The sequence below is a fragment of the Mustela erminea genome, chromosome 5, assembly GCF_009829155.1.
Source record: "Mustela erminea isolate mMusErm1 chromosome 5, mMusErm1.Pri, whole genome shotgun sequence".
In the NCBI taxonomy this organism is placed as follows: Eukaryota; Metazoa; Chordata; class Mammalia; order Carnivora; family Mustelidae; genus Mustela; species Mustela erminea.
In genome coordinates, this window is record NC_045618.1 from 117,889,708 (window position 1) to 117,906,534 (window position 16,827).

The following is a 16,827-nucleotide window of genomic DNA, read 5'->3' on the forward strand; positions in this document are numbered from 1 at the left end:
GATGTCCGTGGTCAGGGTCTCGTGAGAGCTGCTCTCTGCCCAAGCCCGTGTGTGTGGCTCTGCGAGGCCTGAGGCGAGGCCCTAGAAACTGCCCTCGCCAGCTGCACGTCCATTAAGTACACTGGCGTGATTTACCAGAGTCTGTTCTGGATGTCCGCTTTGTCCGTAAAGCAAGGAAAGGTTTTGGGCCAGACCTAGACCAGCTTCCCCGTCCTTTCAAGCCCTGTTTTCTCAGCAGCCAGACCTGTCACCGTGCCACACACAAAAAACCAGATTCGCCTGATGGGAAGCCAGGGTGGTGTTAGCAAATTAATTTCTCTGCTGAGTCATTCAACAGTCGTGCTGGGAGAGAGCATGGCTTTTCTTGCCAGGTTTGGATCTAAGTGCAGTGGTGGTATTCTGACTTGTACATGGCTGATCCCACCTCAGACGTGCAGAACGGGAGGGAGGGAGCCCCTGAGGTGCAGAAACCCAGCCCAGAGAGGAGAGGGAAGGCATTCAGAGGCACACAGCGTTAGGGTCCCATGGAGGAGAGATGTATCTGTCACTGTGAGTTCTGCAGGGGGATGCATACGTGGGCAGGCAGAAGTGCCGGCCGTCCTCCTCGTTCTGCCTGGTGCAGACACCCGGCGAGATCCCCGGGCCCTGGGAGGGCTGACCCCAGAGCCTACAGAGTGCTGCCTGCGAATACGGCCGGAGCTTTGGAGGAGAGCCTGGGGCCTTCCATTTATCCCTATTCAGTGTGCTTGCCCTTGGTCTTTGGTGTTCTCCATGTACTGGGGGGTCCTAGAGACACAGAAAGCACCATGAGGCGTAAGAGTGTTCTGAGCCCACAGATCCTATGAATGTCCTCCCTCCCAGCCCATGCAGGCCTCCATTCTGATCGCTGCTCTGGCTGAGGAAACCAGAGAGCGACTTTCCAATCTGCCCCGCCCTCACCTCCCACATACTAGATGAGAATGACCCTGTACCTTTCCTTTTCTGAGAAGGCTACCTACTCTTCAGCCAGAGCCCCCACAGAGAAGCTCAGCCTATCCCTCTCCTCCAGCTTTTGTGTCAATGCCCACCCTCTCCCGGGGGGTCCAGGGGCCCTGGAACCAAGCAGGCTATCTGTGCTCAAGAAGCTTCCAGTCTTTGTTAGAGAAAGGACAGGAAGAGGACAGCATTGGTAACTACTAGATCTATTCCAGGGCGAGAAGTGATGCAAGTGTACTTTCCAAAGAGTGCAGAGCAGGTAATAAGCTCTGCCTAGGCGGGTCGGGAAGACTTCCTGGAGGAGGTGTTTGGCAGAGCATCAGAAAGGAAGGTGTCCTGGGATGGAAGAGCTTGAGGGGGGAGAATTGTGTTGGAGTCCCATGAAGGGCACCATACTCAGGACACAGCTGACACACATTCAAAGGCCAGAGGGAGACGGGGCTCCCCGAGACTCCTGGAATTTAACAGTGTTTGCTTGCTCTCCCATCAAGGGCATTTTGGAAGTACTTTTCAGATCCCATGGAAGCCTTCCCTCGTGGTCCACACTGTGCTGCTCCGTGTTTCAGTGGTGAACAGGGAGATTATGCAGGGCTGGTGTGCCCATGGCAGCCAGGAAGGAGGGCCCAGAGTCTGGATTATTAGGAACAATCTTCTTGTCCCCACGAAGTACTGTCTTAACGACCACAAGGGCTGGCTTCCCTCCCCTGCCATCTTCCTGCAGTCCTACCCTCCCCCCTGTCCTGCTTGGCAAGAGACATGGTGGCAGGCATCCACCGCTGGAGGTTAATGAGACATTCTTGAGTTCTTTCTCCATACTTTTTTTTTTTTTTTTTCAATTTCTCCCTGAGTCTGATCTTGTCTTACATGCATATACTTTTATTTCTGGTTTTATTATAAAAACCTCAGATCCTTGAAATGAAGAGGGAAGATGTAAGCGAACAAAAAGGAAAACCAACCTTGCAGGCTTCTGATTCTGTTTATGCTCCCTGTCCCCTCCTTGAGGGAACAGGCTCAGAAAATCTCCCAAACCCTATTTCGCATAGCGAGGCCACATCATGCCCCTTGGCTTCTGTGCTGCTGGCTGGGTTTAGAAATGAGTTTTTCAGTCCCATCTAGAATGTGGGGGGTTGCTGGCACTTCATCGGCAAGCTAGCCCTTGGCTCCTCCAGGAACGTGAGGAGCTTGGCTAACACCAGGCCCAGGCAAGCGTTCCAATGCGGCCAAAGGCTGGCCTTCGGAACAGCCCGTGGGATCGGCCTGGAGACCAGCCTTTGTTTAGCAAACTTCTTAGCGATGGGCTGTACACAGAGACGGCTCCCCTGGCTGCGATCACCACACCATGGCTTCCAGCGGGACTGTGCCCTGTGGCCGTGGCCATCCGCCGAGGAGGGACGAGATGTTATTTGTGAAAGGTCTTTATGGTCCCCGAGAGGATTTGGGCTTTGAGTCTTTTGCCTGGTGGTCGGGGGGGATCCTGCCTCCTGTCCTCTCCTGCCCACGCAGACGCTGGGTCTCCAGCTGAATTCTGGTGGTCGATTCTGCTTTTTCTGGTCTTCTGTTACTGGCTGCTCAGGAGAAGTAGCTCTCACCTGCTGGGCCCGGGGAAGGCTGGGTGCGGTGGCAGTCGGGGGTGGGGGCCCTTTTTGTTGTTGGTGATGCTGTCCGAGGGGCACAGTGGGACTGTTTTGGGTGTTCTTTGTCATCTGGGAGCAGCTGCCTCCCGTCAAAGGCCTCCTATTGCCCACGTGGTGGTGCGGGGGGAGGGGGGGCTAAGGGGTGGGGGCAGGCTTGCTGTGGGTGGTGGACAGACACTGGGATGATGCGCTTGGGAGGCCTCTGCCCCATTCGCACAGACATGTGACTCTGCCTGCCAGAGCCCACCTGCGATGACCATTTATTTAATAATTAAAGGGGTTATGGTAATGCCTGGTGGGAGCCACATTCTGCGTATGAGAAAGCTAGGTAAAGGTTTCACAGGGTTCACACTTCCAGACAGGGAGGTAGCAGGTGTGTGGGGGGTGCCTGCCTCAGCCCGCATGGACCGGGACAGGTACATGGAGGATCCCCATGGGCCCACCTACCACCTACCACCACCTCACCTTTCATACTGTTCCCCAGCAATGCCCGGGGAAGGCAACCCTGACTGTTTAAATAGTAATAAACAGCTGTTCTTGATATAAGTGGAACCCTAGGAGGGCCCGCAGAGCTGTGCCCGTGTCAGTGAGTCCCGGGGTGTCTCCACTGAGGAGACAGGTACATGGTCATGCTCAGTGCAGGGCTAGTTTCAAATCAACGAAATAGGCCCACCATCATCCTCAGGAAACGGCCGTTTTTAATATAAGAAACTGGGAAGAGCATAGTTGGTGATTGACTCAAGCCCATAAGGCAGAGGAGAGCAGCGTGAGGAAGTATTAAGGAAAAGTATGTTCGTGCGTGTGTGAGGCCTCCATCGTGGCAGGGAAGGAAGGCAAGCCTGTTCTCTGGGTCCTTCTGCTGGGGGTTCGATGTGAGCTGCTCAGGTGACTGGTCTAGTCCGCAGGCGCAAGTTAACTACCCGCCCACTAGCATGCTGGGATCAGATGCTCAACCAGATAGAGCCTTGCTCTGGAAGGAACTGGGACCATCGGTAATGACAGGGATGGTAGAGAGTTGGGGCAAAGCAAGCAGTGGCCAATCTGGAACCAGATCTGAGTTCGGGACCCCGCTTATCTAAACCTGTTCTTGTTTGTAAGATGGAGAGAATACTGTGCTCTGGGGGTTCAGTCCAATGATCATGTATTCTGTGCACGGGCAGACATGGTCTGTAGGCATGTGGGGAGACCAAATTAACTTGAATGGGTCCATTTTCTAGCCTGTGAGGGTTAAACCTTCAGCCTTGCTGGCCGTTTGCAGATCCTGGGCCTCTGTGGTTGTAGAGAGTGGAGTTAGCGTGACGGAGGGGACTCCTTGTCGGTACCTTTCTCTGGTCTTAAAGGTAATCGCTGTCTTCCAACTGCCACCAGGCAGAAGGTGTGCAGCTGGGGATTGGAGGAGCTCCATCTAAGAGGGGTCTTGGTGTCCCCTTGCCCAAATCCCCACCTTCATAGCTCAGTGATCATTTATAGACGATAAGCATTATTTCCTGTATCCAGAGACTAGGAAGTGGCTGCCTCTTAGCGAATCCAAATAGAGCCAAAAGGACTCTTGAGATCGTGTACTGGGCACGGGGGACGGGTTTTGTTTCATGTGTCAGCTTCCATTGATCGACAGTGGCTGTCACGTGCTCTGTTCAGGAGGATTCTGAGGCCTCATTTCAGGTTCCGTAAGAAGCCGGTGAGATGATGTGTACCACGGACGCAAGATGAGAGGATTTTCCAACCCAGATCTAACCCAGCTGCCATGTTTCAGAAGTTCATGTACTTTTTTTTTTTTTTTTTTAAGATTTTATTTATTTGACACACAGAGAAATCACAAGTAGGCAGAGGGGCAGGCAGAGAGAGAGAGAGGGAAGCGGGCTCTCTGCTCAGCAGAGAGCCCGATGCGGGACTTGATCCCAGGACCCTGAGATCATGACCTGAGCTGAAGGCAGAGGCTTAACCCACTGAGCCACCCAGGTGCCCCATGTTCATGTACTTTAATTGTCCAACCATCCTCCTATCCCCAGGCCCACCCTCACCCCACGTGCAATGTCAGATAGCTTCTCTTCTGTTTTGGAAGCTGACTACCACACATATCTGTAGCTTTATATGTGTCTTCGATCAGCAGATGCATTCCAGCTCTGCGAAGAAAGGCCGCTGTGAGTTTCTCTGTGTCAAGGCTTCAGGAAGTAGGTAGTAAAGTAACTAAGGTTTTTCTTAGACTCAGCCATCAGCTCAGGCCATCATGGGATTCCCCCTGGGGTTTTGAGTAGATGCAGAGGCTGTCGGAGGTTTTCAGCCCTCCCCCCACTCCTTGGTGGCTTATGACTCACTCAGTACAGAAGTCCACATTGCTTCGTGCCCTGCTCCCATTTCTCACTCCGAAAAACCACTCTAGTGAGCTTAACCAGGAAGCATTTATAATTTGACACATGCTCTGTTCCCTTTCCTCCAGGCCTTGCATGTGCTGGTCCCGTGCCTGAACAGCTCTGGTTCACCTGCCTCCCACATTGCTTCTCATCCTTGGGTCGCAGCTCAGAGGTCACTTCCTTGAGGAAGCCTTGTTTGAGCCTCACTGCAAGCTAGATGTCCTTCCTCGGGGTTTCCGTAGCGCTTGTTGGCTTTTTAGAGTTGCTGGCGGTCTTGGTCTGCACTCTTGAGCTCAGCGAGCCCCTGGCACGTAGTAGGTGCTTGGGAGGGCGTTGTCGGTAGGTCTATTTCTTCTTTGCCTGCATAACTCTGTCCCTGAGCCAGTCTCGCTGGCAGGGACCCAGTACAGAGTCTTCTGGTATGTTTTGAAACTATTCAAAACCCAGATCGGGCGGATTTATGAAAATAGCAGTAGTTCGCCTTACTGTTGAAATCTTAAGAAATTGGGCAGCAGCTTCCCAGGAGAAACGAGGAATCTTGTGCTTTTTAAAATATATTTATTTTTCAAATTGCATAGGAATCTATGTATGGGGTGAAAATCACAGGGTGCATTTGTTTTAAGGGTGCCCGGGTGGCCTGGTCAGTTAAGCATCTGCTTCTGGCTTGGGTCGTGATCCCAGGGTCCTGGGATCGAGCCCTGCCCGAGGCTCCCTGCTCAGCGGAGAGTCTGCTTCTCCCTCTCCCTCTGTGCACATGGTCTCTCTCTCTTTCTTTCTCAAATAAATAAAATCTTTTTAAAAATGAGTGAGGGCAGAGGTTAATTCCCTAGGACCCCGTTCATGGCCAGAAAGTTCATTTTAAATAATTTTTTTTCCATGAAAATTTTTTCAAAGATTCTCTCTCTCCCTTTAAAACCTCTGCCCCGACTCTGTTCTAAAACATAGTGAACAGGAATTCCGTACTTTTCTAATGGGTATGAGTGAGTGAGTGACTCACAGCTGTCATTGTGTGTGGCTGCTGGGTGCTGAGGGAACAGAACCCTTTGTTCTCCCACCGAGCAGCAGAATGTGGGCTGAGCCCTTTGTGTACACGTACACGGGGTTTCTGGGCTCTTCCCTGCAGCCGGTGCCTCTGCTGCTGGCAGTGGGCCTGCCCAGGGCTTGTTCCCGCGGTCAGTTTGCTGTTTTTATGTGTTGCGAGCTGGGAATGTGGATCATTGGAGTTGCTTAAATTATTCTAGAGTATGATATAATTAGGACCTTTGGGGCCTTTCCTGTGAACAGAGCAGGTAGAGATTTGCCTTGTGAACTCTGACTTCCATCTGGGACGATCTGAGACCTTCCAAATGCTTTCCTCCTGCGTGTCTGCTCCCTGCTGGTTATACACCGGGCGCATGGCCTGTGCAAGGTGATCATCACTGGCGACAGCTTGGCGGAGTTTGAGGGGGGTTCCTGCACCTGTTAGGTCCACCAAAGGCTTATGGAGGGGCACTTGTCAGGTGTCTGGGGACTGACTGAGGGGCCAGAGGTGAGAGCATGCATGTGGGCTGGATATAGCACTGTGGCCAGGGAAAGATTTTGGTGAGACTGACTGTAGTCTCTGAATATTCCCGTGGGCATTTCCTTGTCATCCAGACTAAAACTGTGATTGATCATCAGCTCAGGTTTAAGGCAGAACTTAGTCATTGTGGTCTTGCATTTATTTATGTCTGTGGATTAGGACCTCTGGAGCCAAGGAAAAGGTTTCCAGGTAACAAAAGGCTTTAGTGTGAAATTTTTTCCATTTTAGACATTGATGAAGTTCTGTACTTTATCAGCAAAGAGAAGGGCTTGACCATCTCCCTGCATGTGCAGTGCCAAACCTTAAGCATATTCTTAGGACTGTGGATCTGAATGCTCTCAGGGGTCCCCGAGGCCCAGTCCCCCAACCCGTCCTGCCCACCTTCAGGCTGGAAGGTGATAGCGGGGCGGGGGGCTGTGCAGCTTTGGTTGAGAGAATGCCCAGCCCCCATACCTGAGACTCAGCCGTGATCTCGGGAAAAGCCATGTTGAGCTGCTTCTCGGGAGAAATATTAAGACAAGATCACACATCACTCCACACACAGGTTACACCCAGGGACTGGAAATGAACCACGACACTAATTCCTGGGGCTCCGGCTGGGTTTGCTCCTCCCAGTGGTTGCTAGGGATACGTTGGGCCATTTTTGCCCAGAGTGAGTGGGTGCCGGTAAGTCTGTCAAGAAAACCGAGCTATTGGTGGCTTGTCACCCCTCCCCCAGTAGAACAGGACATGATAACAAAGGGAGAGCCCCGTGGAATTTTTCACCTGGCAGCAACCTTGCACATCACCCAGCTCATGGCATCGGAAAGTAGAGAGATGGTTTCGTAGAAACGGAGACCAAGCCTGCGAGACAAGAGTTCGGCCGGTGGGAGCCACACCTCTCTGGGTGACGGAGCCCATGTGGAGCCTAGTATCTGACTCTGTTTATTTACGTGATCAAAACCAATTAGGCCTGCCAAGGAGGGTGTGTGCGGCCTCAACTATAATAGGAGAGATACAGTGCCAAACGGCAAAATAGTAATGTTTTGGCAAAATGGAGACGGACCAGAAGGGCAGAGGCAAGGGAGAACGGGGTATTGGGACTGGCTGTTTTGGGGTTGTGAGAAAGTAGAATCGTAAAGCCTTTCTGTGGGGCAATTTATTAAGGAAGGAGGGACGTGCATACTTAGCCACGAAGTGTTCTCTCTAGCAGTGTTCACATCAAAATAGCGAAGACTTGAACCCTTGAAGGGGATCCCTTGAAGGGGATCGGGCTGTCTGCTCAGCTGGGAGCCTGCTTATCCCTTTCCCTCTGCCCCTCTCCCCACTTGTGCTCACTCACTCTCTTCCTCTCTCTCTCTCTCGAAAAAACCATAAAAAAAAAAAATTGACACGTATATATTTGGGATTTGCTCTAGAATACTTCAGGCAAACACTGATACAGAGGACGTGGGGGAGGGGCGTGGAACCGATGGGTAAACTGGTGATTCTGTGAGGTGGGGAGGGGGATTGCAGCTGCACTCCCTTGTCTGTTCCACGTTCTGTATGATGGAAAGGTGGAGTTACATGCAGCCTTATTTTGGAGGACTCGGTATTTCCCATGGGGAATACTCTCTCCCCTGTACTTTGCTTCCCACACACAAAAAAGAGCTGCTGGTTCTGCAGTTCATTCATTATCATGAGAGGATGTTTATGTTATCGGAATGGAAAAGGGCCACAGATAGCTACGGACGGAATTTTCATTTGTTAAAAAAAAAAAAATCACCCATATGAAGAAAACAGATAAATATCGCTGGGCAGAAAGACGACCGTTTTTCTAGCTGGGTTTCCCCTCCCTTCCCCCTGCAGCAGGCAGAGATCCCCGGTGAAACTTGACGAACAGTTGAGCTTAACTAGATATGTTGTTCTTTTGGTTTAGGGAAGAGCATGGAAGAAATCAAGAAGCTGCTGCTGCTGGTGCTGGGCTGTGCCGTCCAGGTAAGGATTGGGCGGGGATGGGGAGGTCCTCCTCTCAGCCGTCTTGGGCTGGGATTCCTGAGGGAGGAGTTCTAGGGTTCCTGAGAGCGCGGTGGCCACTACGTCTGGCACAAGGCACCATGGGCCAGACAGCAGGTGGGGACCCGTGGGCCAGGATGCTGTTAGCACACTGTTCCCAGTGTCGAAGCATCTAGAGATCTAGAGGAGCATCAGTAAACTGGGGCCTTTGGCCACGTTGGCTTGTGGCCACCTTTTTTTTTTTTTTTTTTTAAAAAAAAAAAAAAACATCTGGCCCTTTACAGATGAAGTTGGCCAGCTTCTGGTCTAGACCCAGTGTTCTTGTTCTTTCCTTGTTTAAGAATCCCCTGGAGAGCTGATTTCGGCATCCCCACCCCCCACCCGACCTGGTGTTGTCAGTCTGGGATGAACTTTTTCAAAATCACCCCCCTACGTGATTCTGCTGTAGGTCTGATGCGAGGTCCTCTGACAACTTCTAGAGAAACCTCCATGGAAGGGCTGGTGGGTGGACAGGAGCTTGCTTGGTTGTGAGGGAGAAAGCCAGGAGAAGGCTTGGGTAGCTGGCCAGTTTGGTCTGAAACCGTACTTAGGCAGTGGGGTGGCCCTAGGTCACCCTCACACGATGCTTCCTTTAATGTCTGTCACCCTCCACAGTGTGAGAAGAAAGAGGAATTTATCGAAAGAATCAAACAGCTGGACATTGAAACCCAAGCTGGGATCGTGGCCCATATACAGGAGGTAGGTGTGTGGCTCTGGGGGACGTGGCTGTAGACTGCTCCTGTGGCCACCTGGACTGGAGTACCCTCCACCGGCGAAAAGCTTACCGAGTAGATCACCTGTTAATGATCTTGCCACTAATAAGATGCAGACGCTGCAGACACATTGATTCTATTTGGAAAGGTAACCATCGGCAAGCTAAAACGGGATAAAAATAAGAAAAAAAAAATTTTTTTAACCCTCAATCAAGTCTTCTTTTGCCTCTTCTTCTTGCCTAATATGGACTTAGACTATTTTTAAGAGCTGTCAAGTGGTTTAGGCTCAGAATTTGATTTACAGACCCTGAGGATGTCTTCTGGCAAATGTCACCCTCCTTCGAATGGTGGATCTTTATAGAGAGAGATTCTCCGCCTCTGTTGGTGACACGGCAGAGAAACAAGCTGCCCCCACTTGGGGAGGTAAAACCCAGCAAGTCCCGGGGGCTGTGAGGAGACCAGGCCTCCTGGGTCAGGAGGGCTCTGCACCAAGAGCAGCCCCTTCACCATTGTCCTTAGGTGGACGTGGTTTCGCTGGAAAGTGAGCCTGGAGAGGCAAGAGCCCACCTGATTTTCTCCCTCAACCACCACCCTACCCTGTCTCCAGAAGGAGCACTGTATGCTTTAATCACATCCGGAGATACAGTTCAGCCTGCGGTGAAGACACAAAAAAGACACAAGCGGGAGCTCGTAGGAGCAGGTGGATAACTGGCAGGGGCAGCTGGGGGCAGAGCTCCCCATGCCAGCACGAGGGACCGCAGCTCCTGGGCTCGGGGGCTCCCACAGCTGCACAGGGCATGGTGCGTGGGGCTGGTGAGCTCTGAGCCAGGATTGGAAGCAGGAGATGGAGGCAGCTCGTCACAGGGAGGGGTCCGTCAGGAAAGTCAGTAATGTAGCAGATATTCTCAGTCCCCGTATCAGGCTGAGCGACGGAGAGCCTCAGGATGATTCTGCTCTTTAATTTTCCTTGCACGTCTGTGTATTTGGAAAATAGTGTTTATTCCGGGACCTGGGTCCTTGAGACTCGCTGGTTCTTTCCACTTGCTGCCTTTCCTGCTCAGACAGCGGGTTATTAGAGAGATAGAAGGGATGTAGCCAGAAAGGAGTCCTGTATCTCTCTCAGGCTGGTGAAGGGGCCTGGCCTTCACGGTTGGCTGGGTGCTGCTTAGACATCCAGGTGTGCGGAACTGGGGGAGGATGGGCACCAGCCTTTAAAAGTTCCTTGGGCGACGGACGTATTCCTGGGGTTGAGCCCCTGTGCTCCTTCCTCAGAGGCCTTTCCCCAGCCTCGGCTTGGGGCAGGTCTAGCACTCAGCCTCTACCCCTCATCCTGAGCCTGCCCTGGACCACGGGCTGAGATTTCTCCTGATCATGATCAGCTGAATCTGTTTTTCCTTTGTAAGGTGAGGAGAGGTAAGAAAGGGGGTGCCTTTTGAGAAACTAAAGGACCCTATCTTCCTTTCTTTTTTTTTTTTTTTTTAAGATTTTATTTATCTGAGAGAGAGAAAGCATGAGCAGGGGAGCAGGAGACGGAGAAGCTTAGCAGGGAGCCCAACGTAGGACTTGATCCCAGGACCCTGGGATCATGACCTGAGCCAAAGGCAGACACTAAACCGACTGAGCCATCTAGGCGCCCCCTCTGCCTTTCATTTTTGTTTAACTATTTTCTGTCTCTCTGCACGGCTCTGAAAAATTTAAGAATGTTTTTGGTGTGCCTCACTGAGTGGATAGCCCTGATTTTTTATTTTCCTGTTGAGACCTGAGTCCGAGATTACTTCTCTTCCCAAACTGAAACACGAGGTACTCAAAACAGGGGGCTTGTGCACCCTTGGCGGGTCTGGAAGGGGAGGAGGTGAGAAGTCAGGCCAGCAGAAGCCATGGAGAGGCAGCCCAGTACAGACGTAGCAGTGGGCCTCCGCTCACACCTGTCGGAAAGGGGAAGAGCTCACGTGACCTTTGGGGATGAGATAACAGTCTTACCTGAAGATTGCTTTAGATTGATTCAGACCTATTCCCTCGCCCCCCCCCCCAATAAAATTGTCGTGTGCCCAACATTCTGGCATAAGAGTTTGATTTAACATTTGGTGTATTCCCATTGGGTTGGAAGTAGTAACACACGGTCCCTCTCCTCCCCCTCGGAGCTCCTGAGGCTTCCCTGCCTTGTGTTGGAAGCTGGCAGTGCTCCGGGAACAGCGTCAGAGGACTCTTTAGGGAAATACCGTACTGGAGGAGTGCTTTTTGGCATTAAAGCCAACCCCCAGGTCCTCATTTCAGGCTGTGTTGAAAGCGGGAGTGACTTGCCAAGGGAAGCTGGCACCTTCTTACGCAGCCCCCTTCCCACAGCAGAGGGCTGGTCCGTGAAGGGCTGCTGGTGTCGGTGGGGCACGTCAGTCATGGATGCTCCTGGCCGGCCTCCGCAGCACCTCCCGCTGTGCCCACAGGTGACCCACAACCAGGAGAACGTGTTTGACCTGCAGTGGCTGGAGCTCCCGGACGTGGCCCCAGAAGAGCTGGAGGCCCTCTCAAGGAACATGGTGTTTCATCTCAGGAGGCTCATCGATGAACGAGACGAATGCACAGAGGTGCGTCCCCTGACACCAGCAGGAGAAGGTTCTAGAAATGCCGAGCTGGTCGAGGGGGGGCTCCTCCATTCATATGCTCCTGGTCGTCCCACTGAATATTTTGTTTCTTGAAACTCCTACCCCCTTTCTCCTGCCTCCCTCTCTCGGGGTGTCTGGCTCCCAGCGGGGGTTTTACTCCTTGTCTTCTGACGTGTGTGGCCGCGTTGCGGGGGGGCACGGGCGCTGTGTGGGCTGCACTGGTGAGACTGCTCCCCCCCCCCACCGCAGTTGATCGTGGACCTGACCCAGGAGCGGGACTACCTGCAGGCGCAGCAGCCGCCCAGCCCGCTCAAGTCGTCCAGCACCGAGTCCACCCCCAGCCCCACCAGCAGCCTCTCCAGCGAGGACAAGCAGCACCTGGCCGTGGAGCTGGCCGACACCAAGGCTAGGCTGCGCCGTGTCAGGCAGGAACTGTGAGTCTCCAGCGACCCCGGGCTGCCATTCTGCTGTCGTGTGGGGGCTCGCCAGCACAGTGTCTGTCGTGCCATCTCCCTTGGTGTGGTGTGGCCGACCGGAGCCCGCTGGTGTGGGCCCCAGTGTCAGCGGGGCTCGGCTCTGCTCCGATCTTGGTCGCAGTTTGAACGTGGCCCGGTCGCCTCCCTGTCTGGGCTCCTGCGAGTCCAGGTTACAGATCATTTGTCCACACCTGTCTGGTCAGGGGCAGGAATGATCACACCCGGGGAGGTTTTCTTGCCTGGAGGGAAGATGTGGCTCCCCCCATCAGGTGAACCTGTTGTCCCCTCTTTCCTGCAGCAGGTGAAGTGACATTCACTTCACCCCACCCTGGGAGCTGCCCGCCTCCCCCTGGCTGCCTGCCTGGCTGTGGGGGATGCACCTGTAGTTAGAGCCTTCTTACCTGCCTGCACCCTCAGAAGGAAATCCGGTGTCTGGTGGGGGGTGTTTGAGAGCAGGCTTTTAAAGGTTAGAAATGGGAGAAGAATTTGAGTAGGAACATTTTGGCGGGCTCAGTCTACAGACTGCCCTCCTGGCTCCCGGAAGTGTCCCCTTCCCTCTCCCTCCTGTGGTCTCGTGAGGTGGGGGGGCTGGTGGGGGTGCTAACTGAGAAGGGCTCACCATGGTGCCTCCACTTCACCCCCAGGGAGGAGAAGACGGAGCAGCTTGGGGACACCAGGCACGAGGTGGACCAGCTGGTGCTAGAGCTGCAGAAGGTCAAGCAGGAGGTAAGTGGGAGGGGCTTTGCGCATGTCTGGAGGGTGGGGGGCTGTGCACCCTGTGTCTGGGGGGCTCCCCCAGAACTGTGGCCTGGAGGTTTGGGAATGCAGCCTCAGAAGCTTCCAGCAAAGGCCTCTGTTTCTGTCTGGCCCAAAGCAGCATGGCCTGAGAGCCAGTTGTCCTAAGAACTGCTTTGGTGGGGGAGTGACCCTGTGTGTGGGGGACCCCTCCCAACATGGACCTGCCCGGCCACCAGAAACTGGCTTCTCCTGGGGCGTCCTGGAAATGTTACACTCCTGGGGCTCGATCCCTCCTCCCTCTGCAGAGGGATGCCCTGAGCTGGATTCCCCTGCCTTTTCCCGCCTTCCAGAACATCCAGCTGGCGGCTGACGCCCGCTCTGCTCGCGCCTACCGAGACGAGCTAGACTCCCTGAGGGAGAAGGCGAACCGCGTGGAGAGGCTGGAGATGGAGCTCGTGCGCTGCAAGGAGAAGCTGCATGACGTGGACTTCTACAAGGCCCGCATGGAGGTGAGCCCACGCCTCCCAGACGCACCTGCCAGGTGTGGGGAAAAGGGAGCCATGGGATCTCCACGGCGCCGCTTCCCTGGAAGGTCCCCCTCTGTGCTCCCTGCCTGGTTGGAGGTGGGGAGGGCAGGGGGAGGAGGGAGAGCTCCTGTAGTGAAGTCCTCTGATTTCTTTTAGGGTTTTTCTTTTTCTTCTTGCTGGTAGGAAGAAACGGAACTCCGTTTCTTCCTACCACTTCATGAAGTCCTACCACTTCATGAGTTGTTTTTTTTTTTTTCAGATGAAAGGGGCAAAATTCCTGGCACTTGGACTGGTCCCATAGTAAGCCCTCAGTCGTGGAACCCACTCAGATCCTGAGGTTCTGGGTGGATGGTGCCGGGGAGGGCATCGGGGCTGACGGGACTGGAGACCAAGACCCAGGTGGGGTCCCTGATGCCTCAGTCGTTCACCCCGACTGCCTCATGTCAGCTGCAGGTTCTAGGGACCCTCCTTTCCAAGGCTTTGGGGGTTTTGCCCCCATCACTAACCCCGGGGACTCTGGAAGTAGTTGTTCTGGGCTGGTAGAATCAGGATGTCCGCGCATACCAAGTGGGCTTGTTTGGTAAGAAATAATCCCAGTTGCCATCCAGGAGGTTTTGAGGGGACTGAGCACAGGTCTGGGGAGCACAGTGGTCCTCTCCCAGCCGTGCTGCTGGCAGGCATGCTTGGGGAAGACTGTGTGGCTGAAGACGAGACAGGCTCTCCTGCAGCAGGCGGGCCCCGCCCCAGGGCCGTGGGAGGAGTGTGGGAGGCCGTAGGGGCAGGGCCTGTTTGTTGCCCAAGGAATATCTGTTCCCTGAGGAATGTGACACTCCACCTCCTGCGGAGAAGGCGCCTTTGGTGCTGCTGCCTTGGCCTGAGCCTGGGGTGCGGGTGGGACGCCAGCTCTGTCTTTGTTCTGGAAATGGTTGGCTGGCTGGCTGGCTGTGCTGAATTTGAAAAGCATAAATCCTGGGACAGACAGGTTCTGGGACGTGGGCACACAGCAGGGCCTCTCCTCACTTACTAGAAATGCCATAGTTGGGAGGAGAGCTAGTCCTTCATGTTTGCCCAGACCACTGCCCTCGCCGCGCCTCCTGCACACTGGTGGTACCTGGGCTGGGGAGCGGGGGGCTACCCAATGCAGCCCCCAGGTGGGATCAGGGGCAGAGTGTGATTCCCACCTCTTCCCCCAGCTCTGCCCCGTGGGGTGGTGGGTGTCAGGATCCGGCCTCTAATCTCTGTGCTCAGGCCTGGCCCTGTCCAAGCCGCCTTGTGCAGTCCTCCAGACACAGCCCAAGGAGCGTCTGCGGCGTGCGAGGCTGGAGCAGCAGCGAGGGATCTAGAGGCAGGATGACACGTGCCCCTGCTTCACGGAGCTCCCAGACTTTCAGGGGTTCTCCTGGGACCCCCAGTCTGATTTCTCCTGTTCTCATCTCATGTTTCATGGCTCTCTGCGGCAACCACGACATTTTTCACCTTGATGCATGTCCTAGTGAAGAGCTACTGTGAAACTGGTAGTGCCTGAAATTTTGCTTTAGTTTTTTTAGCCATGAAAGAAATAGCATGCGTCTCTGTGAGGTGTTTACTTGGGGGCAGGTGGCAGGTGTGCAGATGCTTTGCTGTCCAGGCTGGCTAATGCCCTGGGACTGGTCCGCAGAGTTCAGACTGCCGCAGAGAGAATGAGTCGTGCTGTGCTGTGATGCCCGTGATAAGAGGGGTCAGCGGACGGCAGTACGTGGGCACTCCTCCTTAGATCTGAAGTAGTTACATGAGCCTTGCTCACTGTCTGGAGGGGAGTCCCAGGCCTCCGCATGGAAGGTACGCCATCCTCAGGAAGCGTGTCAGTGAGGGGAACAGTGTGGTTTCTGTTTCAGAAAGTACATTGGGGTTGCTGGGTGGGGAACGGATCACGGGGTGTCAGGAAGCCACAGGCTGTGAGAAGTCTACCAGCCAGGTATCACCCGCCCGGATGGGCCCACCTTCTCCTGCCCGCTCCCTGCCACAAAGCCAGGAGGGGCTGAGCCAGGAGTAGAGCAACAGCTGTATGCTTTCGTTCATTTCTCACAGCAGCCCCGGGGACGCGCTGAGCTCTGGGCCGTTGCATGGACCGCGCAGGGTCGATGGCATCCTGTGCGGACCCGGGTCTGCCTCATGTTCCAGGTTCCTTTTCTGCTGCAGCTTCCCTCACTCCCACTGGCAAAGGCCCCGAGGTGGGGAGTGTGTTTGCTGTGATTGTGGCTCCATGCTCAGCATCTAGACCAGTGGACAGACACTTGCTGAAAGAATGCTGTCTGGGGTTTTCCTGGGGCAGTGTCTGCAGGGCTGGCTGCCGCTGGGCCACGTGGAGTATCCCCCTCCCAGACCCCTGCCTAGACCCCCCACCCCCAGCTGGCTGCCCACCAGAGCACTTGGCTCTGTGCTGGCTGGGAGGGAACCTGGAATGCAGCTCAGAGACCTCAAAGCAGGCTGCTTTAGGAGGAGAGCCAGCAGTATTGGGGGCCCCCAGGGATGGAGGTGGGCCATCTGGCCCCAAGTGTGGGGGCCTAGGCCTGGGCCACTTGGTCCCCCTGAGTGCTTTGTGTCAGAGGCAACACTGCCTTGATACACAAGTGTGTTGGTTGGGCCCGTGTTTGTGTTTCAGTAAACAGGGTTGCGCTATACTGGGTATACGGGGAGGGTGGGAAGTAAAAATATAGCAGTGGGCATTAACTGTTTTGAATAAGCTGATTCGGGATTAACATCAACTTACTAATGAGATAATGTAAAATATCAATCAGTTTCAAGCTGTGAAACTATTCCACGTGAGTGTTAGATCATCTGTTTCTCAAGATGTGGTCTGTATCCACCTGCCGCCGTGTCCGCCTCTGTTCAGGATGCCTGTTCAAAATGCAGATTCCTGGGTACCACCTTTGGTCCTGAGAGTGGACCCCAGGAATGTGCATTCTGCAGGCTCGCTCCCAGATGGCTCCTCTGCTCTGCCAGGCACGAGGCCCCCAGTCGCTGATGGACAGGTGCTTTCTCCTTCCTGCTGGCTTTTCTGGGCCAGAGATGGGGTGGGCAGGGTGGACGGCAGGTCTGTGGGTGGACCTTGGCAGGAGGCCTTCTGTGTGCCCCTGGAGCCCTGAGGGCGGGGACCAGGTCTTAACCAGACTGCATGCCCTGGGGCCTGGCACTCACTGGGCGTTTCATAATTACCCCACAAGTCGGGCAGAGCCCCGTTGCTCAGCAATGGAGACTTA

The 16,827-nt window shown here is 54.3% G+C and overlaps 1 protein-coding gene across 7 annotated transcripts in view; it reads left to right on the top strand.

The window, feature by feature from the left end:
- The window catches only part of CCDC88C (coiled-coil domain containing 88C), a 124,530-nt gene that overhangs the window by 55,883 nt on the left and 51,820 nt on the right, over window positions 1-16,827 (top strand). For 4 of the 7 annotated variants that reach the window (XM_032344659.1, XM_032344660.1, XM_032344664.1 and 1 more), the window contains exons 5-11: window positions 8,419-8,477; window positions 9,150-9,233; window positions 11,689-11,829; window positions 12,097-12,281; window positions 12,968-13,049; window positions 13,412-13,570; window positions 15,656-15,798. In XM_032344659.1, the coding sequence (XP_032200550.1) occupies window positions 8,419-8,477; window positions 9,150-9,233; window positions 11,689-11,829; window positions 12,097-12,281; window positions 12,968-13,049; window positions 13,412-13,570; window positions 15,656-15,798 (853 nt within the window). Of the gene's footprint in view, window positions 1-2,244; window positions 2,388-8,418; window positions 8,478-9,149; window positions 9,234-11,688; window positions 11,830-12,096; window positions 12,282-12,967; window positions 13,050-13,411; window positions 13,571-15,655; window positions 15,799-15,840; window positions 16,600-16,827 lie in introns of those variants that run through there. The other 3 variants (XM_032344662.1, XM_032344661.1, XM_032344663.1) reach the window with 3 other exon arrangements.